Below are 15877 nucleotides of genomic sequence, written 5' to 3'. Positions count from 1 at the left end.
AGAGAATGATTCATTGTAGTAATAACAATTGGATAGTTTGATATTGCCGCACGCTGTTGCCAAGTTCTTGGATATGTAGATAATATAGATATTGTAAATTACGCTCGTCAGCTGATTTTCATTTTTGAAATGAAATTCTGTCTCAATTTAATCAAGCTCCAAACTGCGTATTTTCCTATTTAATTCGTTGCAAGTGCAATGTCTAAAGAAACCAGGTAACAAAGTCTATTTTTAGCTCTTATCACTTTTTTTATTGTTGGTTCGGCACCTATTTATTTCCTTAATATTTAAAAACCTCATACAGACACCGTCCCTACTATAACAGCAAGTAAATCATAAGCAATGTCCCTCCGAGCTCTGGGGGGCAAACTCTTCAAACATGGAACCACCGTCATTCGCCAAGCGCACCGTGGAAGAGTACCCGGGAAACCGCAAGCGCGCTCCATTAGCAATTCAGTGAAACCACCTTCAATACCACTCCAAAACACTCAGTTCTTGAAAAATAACAAATACCAGGTTTTCCGCAACATTGGCATTCAGATTAGCCAAAGAGCTAGAAGGGTGCTTATTGAGGATGTTTTGAATCGTGTTACAAATGTGGGGGTGGCTCAGAAAGCTTCGCAAAGAGGGCTGTATGGTAACACTGCACCTTTATTAGGTTTGGTTGGATTTGCAGTCATGGGACAAGGTCTCCTTACTAAAGATGAAGAACTTGAAGGTAGGTTAGTGTGACTTGATATGGTTTAGGATGATGAGATCTTTTAACAGGCATCTGCTGGGAGATCCGTGAGTGTATCTCAAAAATTCAGACAAGCAGAGAATGTGCTATGCAAAGTATCCCAACTGAGCCTCTTGCAATAAATGTAAATGCATTCACTTTTGGGAAACCCATAGCCAAGGGTTCTAATGCAGTGGTTTACTCAGTGGCCCTAAAAGAAGCTAAGCAATTATTATGGAGCCATCCTGATAAATATTCTTTGGCTCTTAAAATGATGTTTAACTATGACATCCAATCAAACTCAATGGCAATTTTGAAGGCCATGTACAGAGAAACTGTGCCTGCACCTGTTTACTTTAATCAGCATGGTATTAAGGATTATGAATATGAATTTCTTAACATGACAAGACACCTGCCTCCACATCCAAATATTGTAAAAATCCTTTCAGTTTTCACAGACTTTGTACCTGAGCTGCAGCAATGCAGAGAAATGTATCCAGCTGCTCTACCAAAGAGGATTGATCCCCATGGTGAGGGCAGGAACATGAGCTTGTTTATCCTTATGAATAGGTAAGTTTTGTACAGCTTTATCAAGGGCAAACTGTTTTATTACTCTTATTCTCAGGTATCACCAAAATCTGCAAGAATTCTTGAATTCACCCCAAAAACCTTCCCTGCACACTTCAGCTCTCCTCTTAAGTCAACTTTTAGAGGGCATAGTCCACATGGTGGTAAACAACGTTGCACATAGAGACTTAAAATCCGATAATATTCTCTTGGATTTAAGTAACTCTAAAAGCCCTTTAGCTGTAATTAGCGATTTTGGTTGTTGCCTGGCCATGAAATATTTCGATTTATCAGTGCCTTACACTACTTTTGACATCGAAAAAGGCGGCAATACCGCCTTGATGGCTCCAGAGATAATCACCAAAAAACCTGGACCTTTCAGTAAACTGAACTATCATAAGTCCGATTTGTGGGCGGCTGGCGCTTTGGGCTATGAGATATTTGGGGCCCCAAATCCTTTTTATGGAGACAGGCGGACTAGATTGAGCAGCGGAACCTATAACCATGAACAATTACCCGATTTGCCTGATACGGTTCCTGCGATATTTAATCGGCTGATTAAAAATTTGCTAAGGTGCAACCCAAGCGAGCGTCTAGATCCTGAGATCGCTGCCAACGTCTGTCAGCTTTTTTTATGGGCTCCAAGTACCTGGCTTTTTTGTGAAGGTTCTAAATGTCCAAATTATGAAGAGATTTTGGAATGGTTGCTTAACTTGGCGGCGAAAATTGTGTGCGAAGGGAGGTCCGTTACAGACGGGAGTAAGCTCAGTAACGCGGAATATTTGTTGATCTCCACGTTTCTGCGAAGAATTAGGTTGCAAGGAGTCAAGTCCGCTTTGAACTGGATTCGTGAGGAAGCAGATTAAGTTTTGTTGTTTTTCTTTTAATGAAGTGGTTGTAATGCGATTTCATCAATAAGATTTATTTCTTATTATCGCAAATATTTAATCTTTCTATGCCGGACCTTCAAATTTGTAAATATGTATGAATATTTATCGTTAGCCCCTGAGTCATTGTTAAATATATTAATGAGTAATGCAACATATTGGGTTTACTTTTACTACTCTTGCATTGATTTGGGTGGATTAACGCACCCTTCCAATGATGAGATCTGTCACTGAGTATGAAATATAAGGAGCCCACTGCTGATTTGGTTCCTAATATACACTGCTCAAAATAACTTAAGAAACAAGGACAATTGTTGACAAATCCTTATACTGAAGAATAGGCTAATGTATTATTTACATGTTAGTCTCAGTTTGGGTTTCGATTTGACACCTGAAGGTAACACGTTTGGAACGAAACAGGTTACATAATGGTATAGGATGGCATCATATTGCATTATTAAATCGAGTTCGTTTGTTTGTCACAAACGCCAAACCAAATGCGGTACCAAGACCATGTGTTCGAACCTATTGTTGTTCCTTTTGCATATGCTGCTGGCCCAGAACCCTTCTGTACGCAAAATAATGCTCGTCCACGTGTTAATCAGGTTACTACTCGTTTCAAGTACAACAATATAACTCTAACGAATTGGCCACCACAATCGCTCTACTTGAATCCTATAGACCACATATGGAACATGCTGCAAAAGTAACTCAATTCGCTCATGGCAATTTAGTTCTTCAGAACATTTTCACAAAGCAGTTGCAACTTTTACCACAAGATGCTATAAATAGCATGATTGTTTATATGCCAAAACATTGCCGTGCTGTTGTTAATATTTATTCCTTACATTCTTTTGAGCAGTGTACTTTCAGGTCCCTTGTGAAACTCGTTCGCTTTCTTTGGACACCCGTGAGTCATGATTAAAAGATAACTAAATACAATCCTGATTTCTTTGGTACATCTAAAGAGGGAATATTGTAGTTATAAAATATTATTTTTTATCCTTTTGAAACGAATTTTTGATGATTCGGAAAGTTTTTGATATCCTTACACCTCTACATATTCTTGGCATTTAAATAGAAAGCATAGAAGATGAGTAGGTTTTTCTTGGTCGTTTCTAAGATAAATATCAACTAAATTAAAATGAATAACGATCATTAGAAAACGAGACGTATATTTACTAAAAGTTACTAACAATATAACAATTGTGTCATGTGGCTATTTCACAACAATTTCGTTTGTCAAATCAGTCTCTATACTAAGTTCTCACTTTATCAATAATAATTGAAAGTTTCATAAATGAATAGGAAGAAATCAGGACCGTATTAATATTCTGATTCAATAAAAAGTATGCTACATAATACATAATATTCATATTGATAAAAAAATACGTTTTTTCCTTAGAATAGAAAACCACTCTACTAACTGCTCTAATTTTCTTTAAGTACATCATGGTTCCGTATCCTCGGCGTTCGAATTGATAATACTGTCCTCCATATTATCCCTACCAGTCCTCCTATAAATAGCTGCCTTTATCCTCAAAAAAGTGGAGGCAAAGGTTATCCCATTATAGAGGCACATGCCAATAATAAGTTGGATAAATCCAAAAAGCTGAAAAGTTATTTTCGTAAGCTTTCTGTATTACCGCCAGTAGGACGCTTACTTGTAACCAATGGAAGTTTTGATCAAAAAAGGCCAAACTGAAAATCCAAACGACAATCGTTCTGACACTGTCCAGTACCATTCTAGTTGTTGCTGACATTTCTTTTGTCACACTAATACCAGCAAAGTTGAAAAAGGCAATGGAAATTATGGTACCTGCACATAGAATCCTTAAGTTAATTAGGGGAGATTATATGACAAAAATAAATGATGTGTGAACTGACAGAGAAATAAATTAACAAATTACACAATGGTAACTGACCTAAAACTGCAAAAAGAAGCGGCACGCTATGGCCGATCTGCACAAAAGCATCTATTGGATCTTCTAGTCTGGTCCCAGCTGCTGGAGTCAATGGTGGCACTCCCCTGATAAAGTAAAAAGGAATTTGCAGCAGCGCCAAAGTTATGAACCCAAAGAGGCCTACAAAAAGGTCGTCCTTAATATCTCTTTCCAAATCATATGATTGAAACGTCACCTTCCCATCCCACTGCCTGTAAAGAAGGGATGTTTTCACCCTGCACAAATCTTTCCTCTACCACCATTTGAATGGCCTGGATGACTTGTGCAATAACAATCAACATGTCGCCCGTTATTATATCGTTTCTATTGTGCTGTTCATCACTGTCAGTAGAGATAAAGTCAGCTATTCCCACAATGGCCAGACCTGAGTAACTGTCTTTAAAGTACCTTGTATCTAGCTTACATAAACTCTTACCTAATATGACAAAACTTATGCCGATCCACTCTCTCTTACCCAAGGTTCTGTTCAGAAAAGCTACACTCAGAAGACCCACAAATACTATGACTGAGCCTATTTGGCAAAATCAAAAAACAATGTAAATTATAATGGAATTTGTAAATGTATTTTTTATGACAATAGTACCTCTAAACATTTGAAAGCTGGAGGGAAATGTTAGGTTTAGTCCAATGTACATTATTGAGGTTGCAGTCATATCACAAAGTGCTGGTATGTACAATATAAAGGGATTAAAATTTCGGTTGCCACTGGTAAGTGGGGAAACATCTTCAGTGCCATCCTACCAAATAAGGTTTGTTATAGAAAGGAACATTTCAATAAACTTGCAGTTGAGTAAGTCTAAAAAATGACTAATTTTTCAACAATAGGTGGAACTATTCATGGCCTGGTTCTCTTACACAGACAAAATAAATCAGATGTTTTCATTATTTATTAACTTTTAAGGGTTCTTTGTGGTGACATATTACATCTGAACTTACCGCCCTGCTACTGTAAATTCTGTACATGACTTTGAAAAAAATCAGGCACATCAATTCTCCAAGGAACATTGTACTAGCTTGAAAGAAGGGATGGTCAAATTTTTTAGGTTTACCATCGCACCCTGGTGACTCAATAATGTCTGCCCATCTAAGAAAGTTTTATTACATTTTCTAGTGATGTAAAAGGGGGCAAGTTAGAGTTATTTTTGGCAGACAGATTTAGACACAAAGAATTAGCAGCATTGTTGGAGTGGTACTTACTTAGTACTTATGGTGTTAATACTGCCAGTGAATACCATAAGAACAGCTAAAAATATTAGGTAGGGTGTCCACTCCATGGCTGGGTTCCACGTAAAAAAAATTTAATTTTAAACAAATTGGATATTGAAATGTGAAGACACTGACCTTTAGATTACAATGTTTAAAAGCGCCTTATTGAAATAAAGATAATTCTAGCAAAATAAAATTCTCCACTGTGTGAACCACCAACAAACACAACATAAATAAAACTTTGAGAACAATTAACAGCTGATAATTTCTGAGTGACGTTTATCATTTTTGAAGTTTGAGGTTGACCAAGTGGCAATGATGCCAAATGTTCCAATTTTACTCTTTAAAGTCTTTTTCACTTTTGGTGCTGTAGTTAAAATTACCTAAATGCTTCATAATTCAAGAATACATGACAACGTTTAAACATTTAACTGTTTAAAAACCTTGATCTACACACGTGATGTGCAATCTCATCATCTCCGATTTTATTTATTTACATTGTCTTCAAGTCCTCACGTGTCTCCAAAGCAATAAATTTGAACACAATATTAATTTCAAATTTTAATGCAATATAAAAATCATTAGCTGTACACTATAAAACAATAATCCGCCCTGATTCAGGGCATTTTGGTGCTCATATGCCCATTCTGCTGGGCATTACTTGGGGCTACATTTGAATTCTGCTCCTGATTGGCTCCATTAGCAACTGTACTGGTCATTAACCGATTCCTCCTCCTAGTATAATGCTGCCACAGCAATATCTGTTGATCATCTATAAATTTTGTGCACTGGGCATTGACCAGTTCCCTGCGGAAGTGCTCATACTGCAGCAAGTCAAGGAAATATAAGCACATGGGGTATTTGAGATACTTGGCATAATCAGGTTCTTTCCAGTACAGCAGGTACTTCAAGTAGTTGATGAAAGTGGAGTCTTTGAAGAAACCTCTTTGGGCGAGAACTGCAAGGAGGGCTTGAAATTTTGAGTAATTGGAAAAGGGATCACTTACAATTCAAGTAGTTGGGGTTTCCCAAGCACTGCACGAATTCGAGTTCGACTTGGAAACGCATTCTTTGCTGATCCTCGGTTTCGGGGACCCCTGAAACGTAGTTCCAACCTATTTAGGCCTCAAACACTGAGTTGTTGGCAGCAGTAAATTTCTACTTACTTTTTCCCGAGAGTCCTGCCATTGCTTCGGACTCAAGGAGGAAGTTACAGGTCTACTTCATCGCTTAGATGACCGATTTTGTCAATTATTTGAAGAATTTTACAATAAAGCCAAGTTACAAAACAAACCCTTAATGAGACTTTTATGAAATCTACTTGTATTTACCTTTTCATTGCCAATAATGACATTTGACGTTCAAACATTTTGTCGGGTTCATAGGTGTTTGCGTTTACCGATGGTATTCGGAGTAACACGGCGTGTTGTTGGTGCTAATGGGGTAATCTATTTTTCCGTTACGAGGTGAACATGCTGAAGGGACCAATATTCTAACCCGGCAAGGATACTAGTTCTAGATATAAAATACGCGCTGATACTGCTCGACTGTCTTTATTTACACAAAACTATTGCTACGTTTATTATCACAGCCTGTATGTACTATACTGAGGGTGATAATCGTGGTACGTTATCTCGAAAGAGCTAACAGCAAAAATAAAATAAGAGTAAAAGAGCTTTTAAGGGTCGTTTTGAGTTTATATAGCTAACCAACCCTTTCGCTATTTCCGCCCCTGCTACTGCCATTCCTGCGAGTGTTACTTGTCGGTGCAGGTTCTCGGAGTGAACTACTCTCGAGTGTATAATGCACCACAATTTTTTACCGTGTCACTGCGATTTACGTCAATCGGCGCTTTTCCAGTCTACGTTGTGGGAGTAGAAACAGAGGGAATGTTGATTTTAAATATTTTTTGTGGCGCCATCTGCTAACATACCTAGCAAGTTTAGAGCTAATTTGGATAATATTTATGCTAGAATCTGCCGCATGGTATCCACGGAAAATTTATTTTTCCTTATTGCGCGGTTACCAGGTATCAATGAATATTAATCGCACATAAAAAGATGTTTAATACCGGTTTAAAATAAAAAAGTTATTGCAGGAACTGAATATAATATATTAATGTCAAATGAAAGTATACTAGTTTTTTCGGTTTCCACCTTAAGCCCCTGTGGCCTAATGGATAAGGCATCTGCCTCCTAAGCAGGGGATTGTGGGTTCGAGTCCCACCAGGGGTACTGATTTTTTTCTAGCTTAAGGACTAGAAAAATTGCTTACCGATGAATTCTTACGTTTTTTAAGAAACTAGAACAATAAATTGTAAATTTTTTTTTTTCAACAGAGAATATAAATAATTAATGTACAGATAAAAATGAAATTTGATACTAATAGTATTAGGTAATGGTTCATTGCATAACCCATTTTATCTGTATATATCTAGGTGCATTGACATGTACCACAGCTTCATTATACTACCAGGCTTAATTTCAATAAGTTTATGTTCTGTAATTAACATGCCAGTTACGCACCTTAGAAATATGTTTTTACATGAATTCATAGTTCATACTTCCGTCCAACTATTACACACCTATAAACATACATAGCAGTACATATTGCTTTAAAAGTTCTTATAGGTATTTTTGTTCTTTAATTAAAAATCGACGTTCGCCTTTTTTGATTTGAAGTCAGAAACCCTCTACATTTACAAAATCAATAATGAGAAAATAATTCGGTTTTGTCATCTTAATGTCACTTGGTGTAGATAATTTTGTGCAGCAGTTATTTACCTAGAAAGAGCAGGTACTTTAGCGTCGGAGGATTGCACGCTGATTGCATAGCCCTTTACCGCATACTCGCAGGAAATTTATCAATTTAATGCACGCAGAGCCGGCCTTAGCAAGTCTGACGCCCTGGGCGAAAATTTTAATCATCGCCCCCTGCCCACAAGCAAAACCGCCGACCGAGAAAGTCTCCCACATTTTGTGGGCTGCTGCAGTGGACTGTCGAACAATCTCGCCCCCTGAAAAGGCCGAAACTGAATTCACGTGTAAGATCTTTAATGTAGGCACAACAGATTGCGAAATACGACAAATCTGACTATTATGAAATAATTTTTATCAACATTACCATTAGTTGTTGTTCTCAAGTTTCCAGAAGTATTATCTATTTGTAGAAGTGCCTGTATGTACGGGAATTTAACGTTTTAATATTGATTTCCTAGTATCCATATATACAAAAAGTAAATATGCTAAATGACTCTCAAAATTAGTTAAGAAACGATTATCAGTAAAAAATAATACAGGTTTTAACCAAGAACAACCAGTTGTTAATAAGCAAATACAGACCCCCATCAATCAGTCATTAATACATAAACGAAGAGTCAAAAACACATTAATAAGAAGTTATTAATACATAAATTTGTTCTCAAATCACTGCCGATATATAGTGTTAAAAACGTTCTTCAGTGGTTCATTTAATCTCGTAAGCTTCGTATGGGTGATGTTGAAGAAAGTGAGCACCGCGTATACAGCCTTCATTGTGTAACGTAAATGGTCTCGATTGCGGTAGTTCTTCGGTGGCTGGTGCAAATTGATCACGCAGTTTCAGAGTTTAACCAAATGTGATTTACTTTTACTTTTCCGTCGATGTATTCCGTTTGAATCAAACTATTTTGTTTTGTTTATTCTGTTTTGATTTGAGAAAAGGTGAGTCTATGATGTACTTCAAGAAGAGTGAAATTAAAATGGTATACCTCTACAATTTTGTGGTCAAAATTCATAAGTAAATAAACACTGTTTAATGTGTGTAATCCTAATATGAAAGAGGGAACAGAAGCTACAAAGATTTAAGACTTCTGATTAAGACCACTCTAAAATATGAAAACTGAAAAGATCTCCTGTTGCAGTGATCGCAATTTATTCATTTTAAAATTATTGGTCGAAATTGATTTAATTGAATTTTTGTGCAAATTAAATTAAAGAAAGCATCTTTTTGATCTTTTGAAGTCCTTCAGCAAAATTAGCTTTTTTAATTATATCGTTAGCTAATCTAATTTAATTGTGTCAAAATGTCAACTAGCTACTTGGGGAACCCTCTATGATGGCTAGCAAATTTTACTGCGAATTTCAGAATTATTGGAATAACCTTCTAAGTTAAAACTTCTATTAAAGCTAGCAGAATATAGTTATTCTTATATGGCATTTAAAAAAAACTTTTTTATTTTATTTTTGGATATAATACCTCACACTCCAGTGAACGAAAACCCTCAAAAGTAGAGAGCGGCAGGCAAAATTGCGTGTTAATTTCACAATTTTTAGAATAATTTTAGGTCTACCACTAAAATCTATAACATATATTCTTCTAGAATGTGAATCCCAGAACCAGATCGATATGAGAGTGTTGCTGATGACATTTGCACAGTTTTTATATCTCGTTTTATGTCTGAGCGAAGCTATTTTGAATTTCAAATGATTTTAACAGCTTTAAAACGGCAGAAGAATGCGACCTCTGCAAAACAATTTATCGTAATTTATTTACAATTTCAGATATTGTACGAGCGTATCTTTAATTTGCTTCACACGATAAAAATTTACTTGAGTAATACTTCGTAATCAAGATACTCAGGGCTGAGCTGCCATCAGTCTTAAAGTCTTTATTTCACAGCTATACCTGAATTTCTGAGTCTCAACCACATTTCAAAAATTGAGGTATACTGTTTTCAAAAAAGACGTATTACCTTGTACATATGTGCTTTGATATTTATGATATTTGACAGATAAATACAGAAGCAATTAAGTACATTTTTTAAAGCTAAAATGCAAACCTTAAAATTTTAATGGAAAGTAGATCCCAGAAAGTACAAGTCAATTCTTGTTTTTTTGGAGGATACATTTTTAATGCTGCTGGCCAAGAACTTTCTCTATACTATATATTACAAATTATTAGAATACTGGAAATTTTAGCATGTTGACAAATAAGAAGTTTGCCTCCTCGCTATCAAAGCTCGAAGAGCATTTTGTCTGCCTCAATAGAGGTACTCTTTAACAGAACTTTGGACACGAAATTCAGAATTAATGTTGAAGAGGAAAATAGGAATATACACCTTTCAGAAATCGGACTATTACTTTGCAAAATCTGCTGAGACATGGTTATTTTTATTATTTAGACTGTAATAATTCGATGCTAATATCCTCCTTGGTTAATATTTCTCGGCAATTAGTGCGTTAAATAAGCGGTTCTCTGGTCATTCATGGGCAAGATGGCTAGTGACGCATAGCAGCGCTTCTTGCATGTCATCATGGCCCGAAGCTATTTATATTATTCAATAGCCGACGTTGACATTATTTGCCTTAAATTTCCAACTTGTTGAATTTGCAATTTGCTCTCGAAGTACCACATTAATACAGTGACATATGCTAGTTGGGGCCAGTAATGGTAAGAATAAATATGTATGCAGTTTCCGTCCTGCTGTGGGATCTCCGTCTGCCTTCATAGAAACCCCGCATTATTGACTTATCGGTTTTTCGTAAAGTCGTTAATTTTTCTTGTATTTGTATATTTTACACGTGTACAAAAGGCACGAAGATGATGTAATGTCCTGAATAGGGTATTTATTTTCAGCAAATGCTGACGCAATAAATAAGTTGGTATTAACAATAATCGCATAGTCGGTTCGTTGGGTTAGGCGCGATTTGTTATTTTCTGTCTACCGGTGATAGCGAGTGTTGTGTAATATTCGGAAAAACTCGTAACGCGATTTTAATGTTAACAACGCCACAAATTGGCAATGAATTTCTCTAAAAATACCGCTGATTGAAAAAGTCAATTAGGCCCATAGGTATCTATGAAAATACCGGTATAATTAGTGGATTACCATGTCATGTAATTAGCGTACTTAGCATATGAATAAAAGAGGTATTTCTTAATGGATGAATAATGGTACGAAAATGAAAGTGAAGATGAAAGTGAAGAAGGTCAAATATCACATATTGACTTATTCATGTAACAAAACGTATAGTAGGTAACACCTTCGGTACCGACGAGCTTTAAATCTTTGTTTCGATTTACGCACTGGGGTTTAGCCAACATACAGGGGACTACAAACTGGCGAAACTGTCTGAGAATTTAAGCCATAACAGACACACGATCGGTTAAACTAAAGCAAATATGCAGAATTTAATACTCATTTGGATTGGAAATTCATTTCAGATTGAAAAATTGCAAAGCTTTATTGCCTTTCAATTAAACTCGCTCTAATTTAGATCGTTTACTTTTTAAACGTTACTCTGATTTTGAAAAACACCGTTCTTGTGACAGAGAAATATGGACAAGTCTCAGCAATCCCCAGTGACCGAATGGTACTCAGGTCAGAAGATCCTCGTGACTGGTGCCACTGGCTTCATGGGTAAAATCTTAATAGAGAAGCTGCTACGATGCTGTTCAGGCGTTTCGACCGTCTATATCCTCATCAGGAACAAAAAGGGGCGCAACTCCTCTGAGCGGCTGGAGGATTTTTTGAATTCCCCAGTAAGTTTCTTTTATCACTAGTTATTTGTGTCAGTTCAATATTCTGTATTAAATGAAAGGTATTTGATAAAATACGCGATCATCCCGATGGGGAGAAGACCTTCAGCAAATTGAAATGTCTGAACGGTGACGTGACTTATCCAAATCTTCGTCTAACTGATGATGAAATTCATGAACTTGAAACGAATGTCACCATGGTATTTCACATGGCAGCCAACGTACGCTTTGACCAAACTCTTAAAAATGCGGTGACGCTGAATACTGGTTAGCACTTCATCATATATTCTCATCAACACATAGCAGGAAATTTCGCTCTCATTAGGTGGTACTCTCAATGTCTTGGAACTGGTGTGCAGATTCAAGAAGTTGAAAGTCTTCTTACATACATCGACCTCGTATTGCCATTGCGATGAAAACAACCTGGAAGAGAAGCTGTATCCAGCCCCCCACAACCCCAGGTGATATCCAGATTGCTTCTCACAGAAGATGAATCTTACAGAGATACTTATTTCCAGATATATTCTGGATTTGGTGAAGTGGATGGATGAGGATTTGCTGAAGAGTCTTACACCCAAATTGCTGGCCAACTCCCCCAACACTTATGCCTACACCAAGTGCCTCACTGAACAATTGGTTTCGGAATACGAATCAAAGCTGCCTATAGTTATTTGCAGACCCTCCATCGGTAACACAACAATCATTCAGGGTGTTTTCTAAATATACGGCTCAAATTTAAGGAGATATTCCTTGGGTGCAAATTAAAAAAAAAACATTGTTTGTTAGCGATACTGGACATGTTTGTTGGAACATTTTTCTCATCATCATGAATCAAGGAATATCTTATATAACATATACATATGTGTATATCTGCTTAAGAGATGCCTTGTATAAATGCTGAGTAGGTACAAATAGTGGATAACCTTTTAGTGACTGCGGCCTGGAAGGAACCCATTCCTGGTTGGGTAGACAACCTGAATGGTCCTACTGGGATCATAGTAGGAGCAGGAAAAGGGGTCATTAGGTCTATGTACTGCAATGCTGAGTACATAGCTGACATAGTTCCTGTGGATATTAGCGTGAATAGTTTGTTGCTTGCTGCTTGGCAAGTCGGCAGCCAACCTAGCAAAACAAAAATTGATGTCTTTCATGTGGTTGCTTATCATGTAAGTTTTGCTGGGTCTTTTCATCAATGTGCTTTAAAATAGATCTTTAGCACACCGCTCTAACTTGGGGAAACGCCTTGGCAATGGGAAGAAAACAATTCTTCAAAACCCCTTTCAGTGTTTGCTTGTGGTATCCCAGAGGGAATATCAAATCCAGCTACTTCGAACATGTAGTAACAGCATTTTTTTTGCATACAGTACCAGCTTATCTAGTGGATTTTATCATGCGAATAGCCTTTAAAAAGCCGTTGTAAGCCGTCCATAGTAGAATTTAATATATCGCTATGCACTTCAATTGCAGCTTAGTGGATGTCCAAAAAAGAATAAAACATGGCCTCGATGTTTTAATGTACTATACCACAAGGCCGTGGTACTTTTCCAATGAGAAGCTTCAGCGAATTTACGACCGGTTGAGCGAGAGGGATAAAGAGCTATTTTATCAGGACAAAGGACAAGTTATGAACGAGGAATACATGGCGAGTTACATTTTGGGGGCGAGAAAGTATTGTGTCCACGAGGAGCCGGAGACTATTCCTCGAGCCCGAAAAACACTCTGGAGGTACATAAGAGTTAAATTCGCTTTCGTGCAGTTAAAAGCAGCGTGTAAATTAGTTCGTTAAAAAAATTAAATGATTCACCTTTTCATCTAGATATTCTACCAACGTTATCGAACGTTGATGATTTTTCATTATTTTCGGTCTTTCACGAGTTCAAGCCGCTTTTAAGATATCGAAACGATCACTGCGAGTACCGGTCTTATAAGATGGGGGGGGGGGGGGGGGTAAGGTTGGGCGACGGCCTTAAGCGACGGACTTTACTGATCAGCAGTTTAAATACAAGAGCAGACAAGCACTTTAGACTTAGCCAGTGGTGGCCTTATTGCAACGAACCAGGAAGGACGACGGACATTCCTGGTCGGCGCTTTTTCTTGGGGACAGGTAGTTAAAAATTTCGTTTAGTACGCTAGACTGGCTAAGGCCGCCTCTTATCACATCGCATGTGTGCTTCAAAAATGACAAGATGTAGATGAATCCGGGGGCACATAGAAAGTGAACTACGCTTACGTAGACATAAACTGCGGACAAGTGAAACTGCCGATGCCGTCAAGCGTTGTTGCTATTTCTTCGATTATTGGCATCTATTTTCTTAAGTTTCTAGAGAGATTTTAGGGCACTAAAAGATGTTTTTCATTTTTTCAGGTTATACTACTTGGACCTCTTTACAAATTTGATATTAGTTTTACTGATATTATGGAGCTTTTACTTGCTGGTGATCACTGTTTCCCAATTTGATGATGCCACCAGTGTCTTATAACCAGCGAGTTTAACCGATTGCGTCAAGAACGTCTCTGATTAAAATATTTTTTATCGATTCAGGGTTAAATTTAGGCGTCATGTTATTTTTATTTAGTTTTGCTAGTATTTATCACACTGTCTTTATCATAAAAGTATTATTAATTTACATACTTGCATACGGGATGTTTCGAAAGCATCGGACCAACTCTCGGTTAGCGATGGAGGATATGCAACCGAGTACGAAATTGCAAAGAGAAATGTTAGGAGAGTTTTTTCACGAGATAAAGCTTTTGGAAGACTCGGTTTTTGTGTTACATATTTATCAGTACAGGTCATGCAATTGAGGCGTTGGATTTGGAAACGGTAGGTGTTACAATGCAATTTTTTCTGGGAAAAAAGAATTCTACATCATTGAAAAAACTTACTAATTAACCATCAAGTTCAACAAAAATAATTTTGGCAACATCGGCGAAGAGCAAACACATAGGTGTCTCTACGTTATTTAAATAAAATAAATGATCAAAGTTGTTTATTTCGTTATTAAAAGTTTATGTAAATTCAGGGAAAATGAACACGGTACAGGAATGCTTTATTACTTATTCTAGGAGAGTGTTAGGGTAACTATAGGGCTGCTGCAGTTGCAAACGCTGAAAGATATCCTCATCGTCATCCTAATCCTGCTGGATAACGTTCAAAGAAGCATTAGGCGCAACATTAACCAACGTGTTACAGTTAATGGGCAAAATTTTGAATATTGCGTTAAAGGAATAAATTAAATTTTAAATTATTTTCTCTTTTATAATTTATTAAATACATGGACATTTATTGCTCTCTTAATGTCTGAAAATTTATTTTATTCGTAATTGTGGTTATAAATTTATTGTCTAATTAATTATTAACCACGTTACTTTGTTATGAATTACTCTTCCGTGTTGCAATTTTTACTCACACTTTATCATTTTTACCTCTAAAACCCTATATCTCGGATTTTTTTCACGTTTGTGCCCTGTTGAATGTTCAATACCACCAGCCAAGAGTTGGTCCGATTGCCCTGAAACATCCCGTATGTATACATACCCAAATAATTTGATTTTAGGTATTTCTTGACCGTTTATTAAAAAGTGTTGTCATTCCCAGGGGTGAATTCTCTATTAAGAAAACAATCGATGTTTCCTTACATATTCTATTAGGAGAAAAAGGAAATTAAATCAGCATTTTTAAGTACGCCCCTGTCTATTTATGGTCATAAGTGAGCACCCTTGATTCTATTATAATTGGATTTCTGTACGGTTTCCCAAGGCACTAGTGGGGCTGTCCTATAAGGATTCTGCAGTAGTTCTCGTGCACCCCTCATCGAGCTCGGGAAAAATGTCCCTGAACACCCATATGATGGCAATCACTGATATTCTGTACTTCAAATATATTTTTCTAATAGTAATTTTGGTGTTTCTCTATTAATTTTTTTGTCCCCACTATACTCGGGTAAGAAGAGGGAAGATGCCTGTTTAATCGTAATTTCGAATGTCTGCGTAAAGTTTAAACTTTTGCACATGGG

At 36.9% G+C, this 15877-nt stretch overlaps 4 protein-coding genes and 1 non-coding gene across 6 annotated transcripts; 3 read left to right on the top strand and 2 right to left on the bottom strand.

Annotated features, from left to right (window-relative positions):
- Positions 1-112: 112 nt before the first annotated feature.
- On the top strand, positions 113-2284 carry Pink1 (PTEN-induced putative kinase 1). Its single transcript, XM_066399501.1, has 4 exons — positions 113-215; positions 305-718; positions 769-1288; positions 1344-2284. The coding sequence occupies exons 2-4, from the start codon at positions 343-345 to the stop codon at positions 2149-2151; spliced, it is 1704 nt and encodes a 567-aa protein (XP_066255598.1). The 5' UTR covers positions 113-215; positions 305-342; the 3' UTR covers positions 2152-2284.
- Positions 2285-3425: 1141 nt separating this feature from the next.
- On the bottom strand, positions 3426-5522 carry Tango9 (transport and golgi organization 9). Its single transcript, XM_066399624.1, has 8 exons — positions 5334-5522; positions 5073-5220; positions 4720-4873; positions 4552-4647; positions 4312-4500; positions 4098-4256; positions 3837-3991; positions 3426-3784 (listed from the first exon to the last, which is right to left on the bottom strand). Exons 1-8 carry the CDS (start codon positions 5408-5410, stop codon positions 3623-3625), a joined length of 1140 nt encoding a protein of 379 aa, XP_066255721.1. The 5' UTR covers positions 5411-5522; the 3' UTR covers positions 3426-3622.
- A 368-nt stretch (positions 5523-5890) lies between these two features.
- On the bottom strand, positions 5891-6666 carry MED31 (mediator complex subunit 31). 2 transcript variants are annotated; one of them, XM_066399474.1, is made up of 3 exons: positions 6509-6666; positions 6350-6457; positions 5891-6300 (listed from the first exon to the last, which is right to left on the bottom strand). In XM_066399474.1, exons 1-3 carry the CDS (start codon positions 6528-6530, stop codon positions 5960-5962), a joined length of 471 nt encoding a protein of 156 aa, XP_066255571.1. In that variant the 5' UTR covers positions 6531-6666; the 3' UTR covers positions 5891-5959. The 2 variants fall into 2 exon arrangements, with proteins under 2 accessions (XP_066255571.1, XP_066255572.1); XM_066399475.1 differs by having other exon boundaries at positions 6350-6439; positions 6509-6651.
- An 837-nt stretch (positions 6667-7503) lies between these two features.
- TRNAR-CCU (transfer RNA arginine (anticodon CCU)) lies at positions 7504-7576 on the top strand. The gene has a single exon. It is a non-coding gene; the product is annotated as a tRNA-Arg (tRNA).
- A 1145-nt stretch (positions 7577-8721) lies between these two features.
- LOC136415196 (putative fatty acyl-CoA reductase CG5065) lies at positions 8722-15760 on the top strand. The gene is made up of 9 exons (XM_066399663.1): positions 8722-9043; positions 11655-11864; positions 11924-12128; positions 12187-12322; positions 12380-12549; positions 12792-13027; positions 13078-13277; positions 13329-13586; positions 14227-15760. The coding sequence occupies exons 2-9, from the start codon at positions 11661-11663 to the stop codon at positions 14339-14341; spliced, it is 1524 nt and encodes a 507-aa protein (XP_066255760.1). The 5' UTR covers positions 8722-9043; positions 11655-11660; the 3' UTR covers positions 14342-15760.
- The last annotated feature ends 117 nt before the right edge of the window (positions 15761-15877 follow it).

Source organism: Euwallacea similis, chromosome 19, assembly GCF_039881205.1.
Source record: "Euwallacea similis isolate ESF13 chromosome 19, ESF131.1, whole genome shotgun sequence".
Lineage (NCBI taxonomy): Eukaryota > Metazoa > Arthropoda > Insecta > Coleoptera > Curculionidae > Euwallacea > Euwallacea similis.
The sequence above is the reverse complement of the archived record's forward strand: the minus strand, read 5'-3'. Positions and strand labels throughout refer to the sequence as shown.

Coding starts and splice junctions, on each gene's coding strand:
- Tango9 (XM_066399624.1), bottom strand. CDS start 5,410: ATGGAGTGGACACCCTACCTAATATTTTTAGCTGTTCTTATGGTATTC. Junction 4,648..4,719: donor CAGCTTTCAAATGTTTAGAG/GTACTATTGTCA, acceptor TTTGCCAAATAG/GCTCAGTCATAGTATTTGTG. Junction 3,785..3,836: donor AAAACTTCCATTGGTTACAA/GTAAGCGTCCTA, acceptor ATAACTTTTCAG/CTTTTTGGATTTATCCAACT.
- Pink1 (XM_066399501.1), top strand. CDS start 343: ATGTCCCTCCGAGCTCTGGGGGGCAAACTCTTCAAACATGGAACCACC. Junction 719..768: donor TAAAGATGAAGAACTTGAAG/GTAGGTTAGTGT, acceptor ATCTTTTAACAG/GCATCTGCTGGGAGATCCGT. Junction 1,289..1,343: donor TTGTTTATCCTTATGAATAG/GTAAGTTTTGTA, acceptor TCTTATTCTCAG/GTATCACCAAAATCTGCAAG.
- LOC136415196 (XM_066399663.1), top strand. CDS start 11,661: ATGGACAAGTCTCAGCAATCCCCAGTGACCGAATGGTACTCAGGTCAG. Junction 12,129..12,186: donor TGCGGTGACGCTGAATACTG/GTTAGCACTTCA, acceptor CGCTCTCATTAG/GTGGTACTCTCAATGTCTTG. Junction 13,587..14,226: donor GCCCGAAAAACACTCTGGAG/GTACATAAGAGT, acceptor TCATTTTTTCAG/GTTATACTACTTGGACCTCT.
- MED31 (XM_066399474.1), bottom strand. CDS start 6,530: ATGGCAGGACTCTCGGGAAAAA. Junction 6,458..6,508: donor GGCAGGACTCTCGGGAAAAA/GTAAGTAGAAAT, acceptor AGGCCTAAATAG/GTTGGAACTACGTTTCAGGG. Junction 6,301..6,349: donor AAACCCCAACTACTTGAATT/GTAAGTGATCCC, acceptor CCCTCCTTGCAG/TTCTCGCCCAAAGAGGTTTC.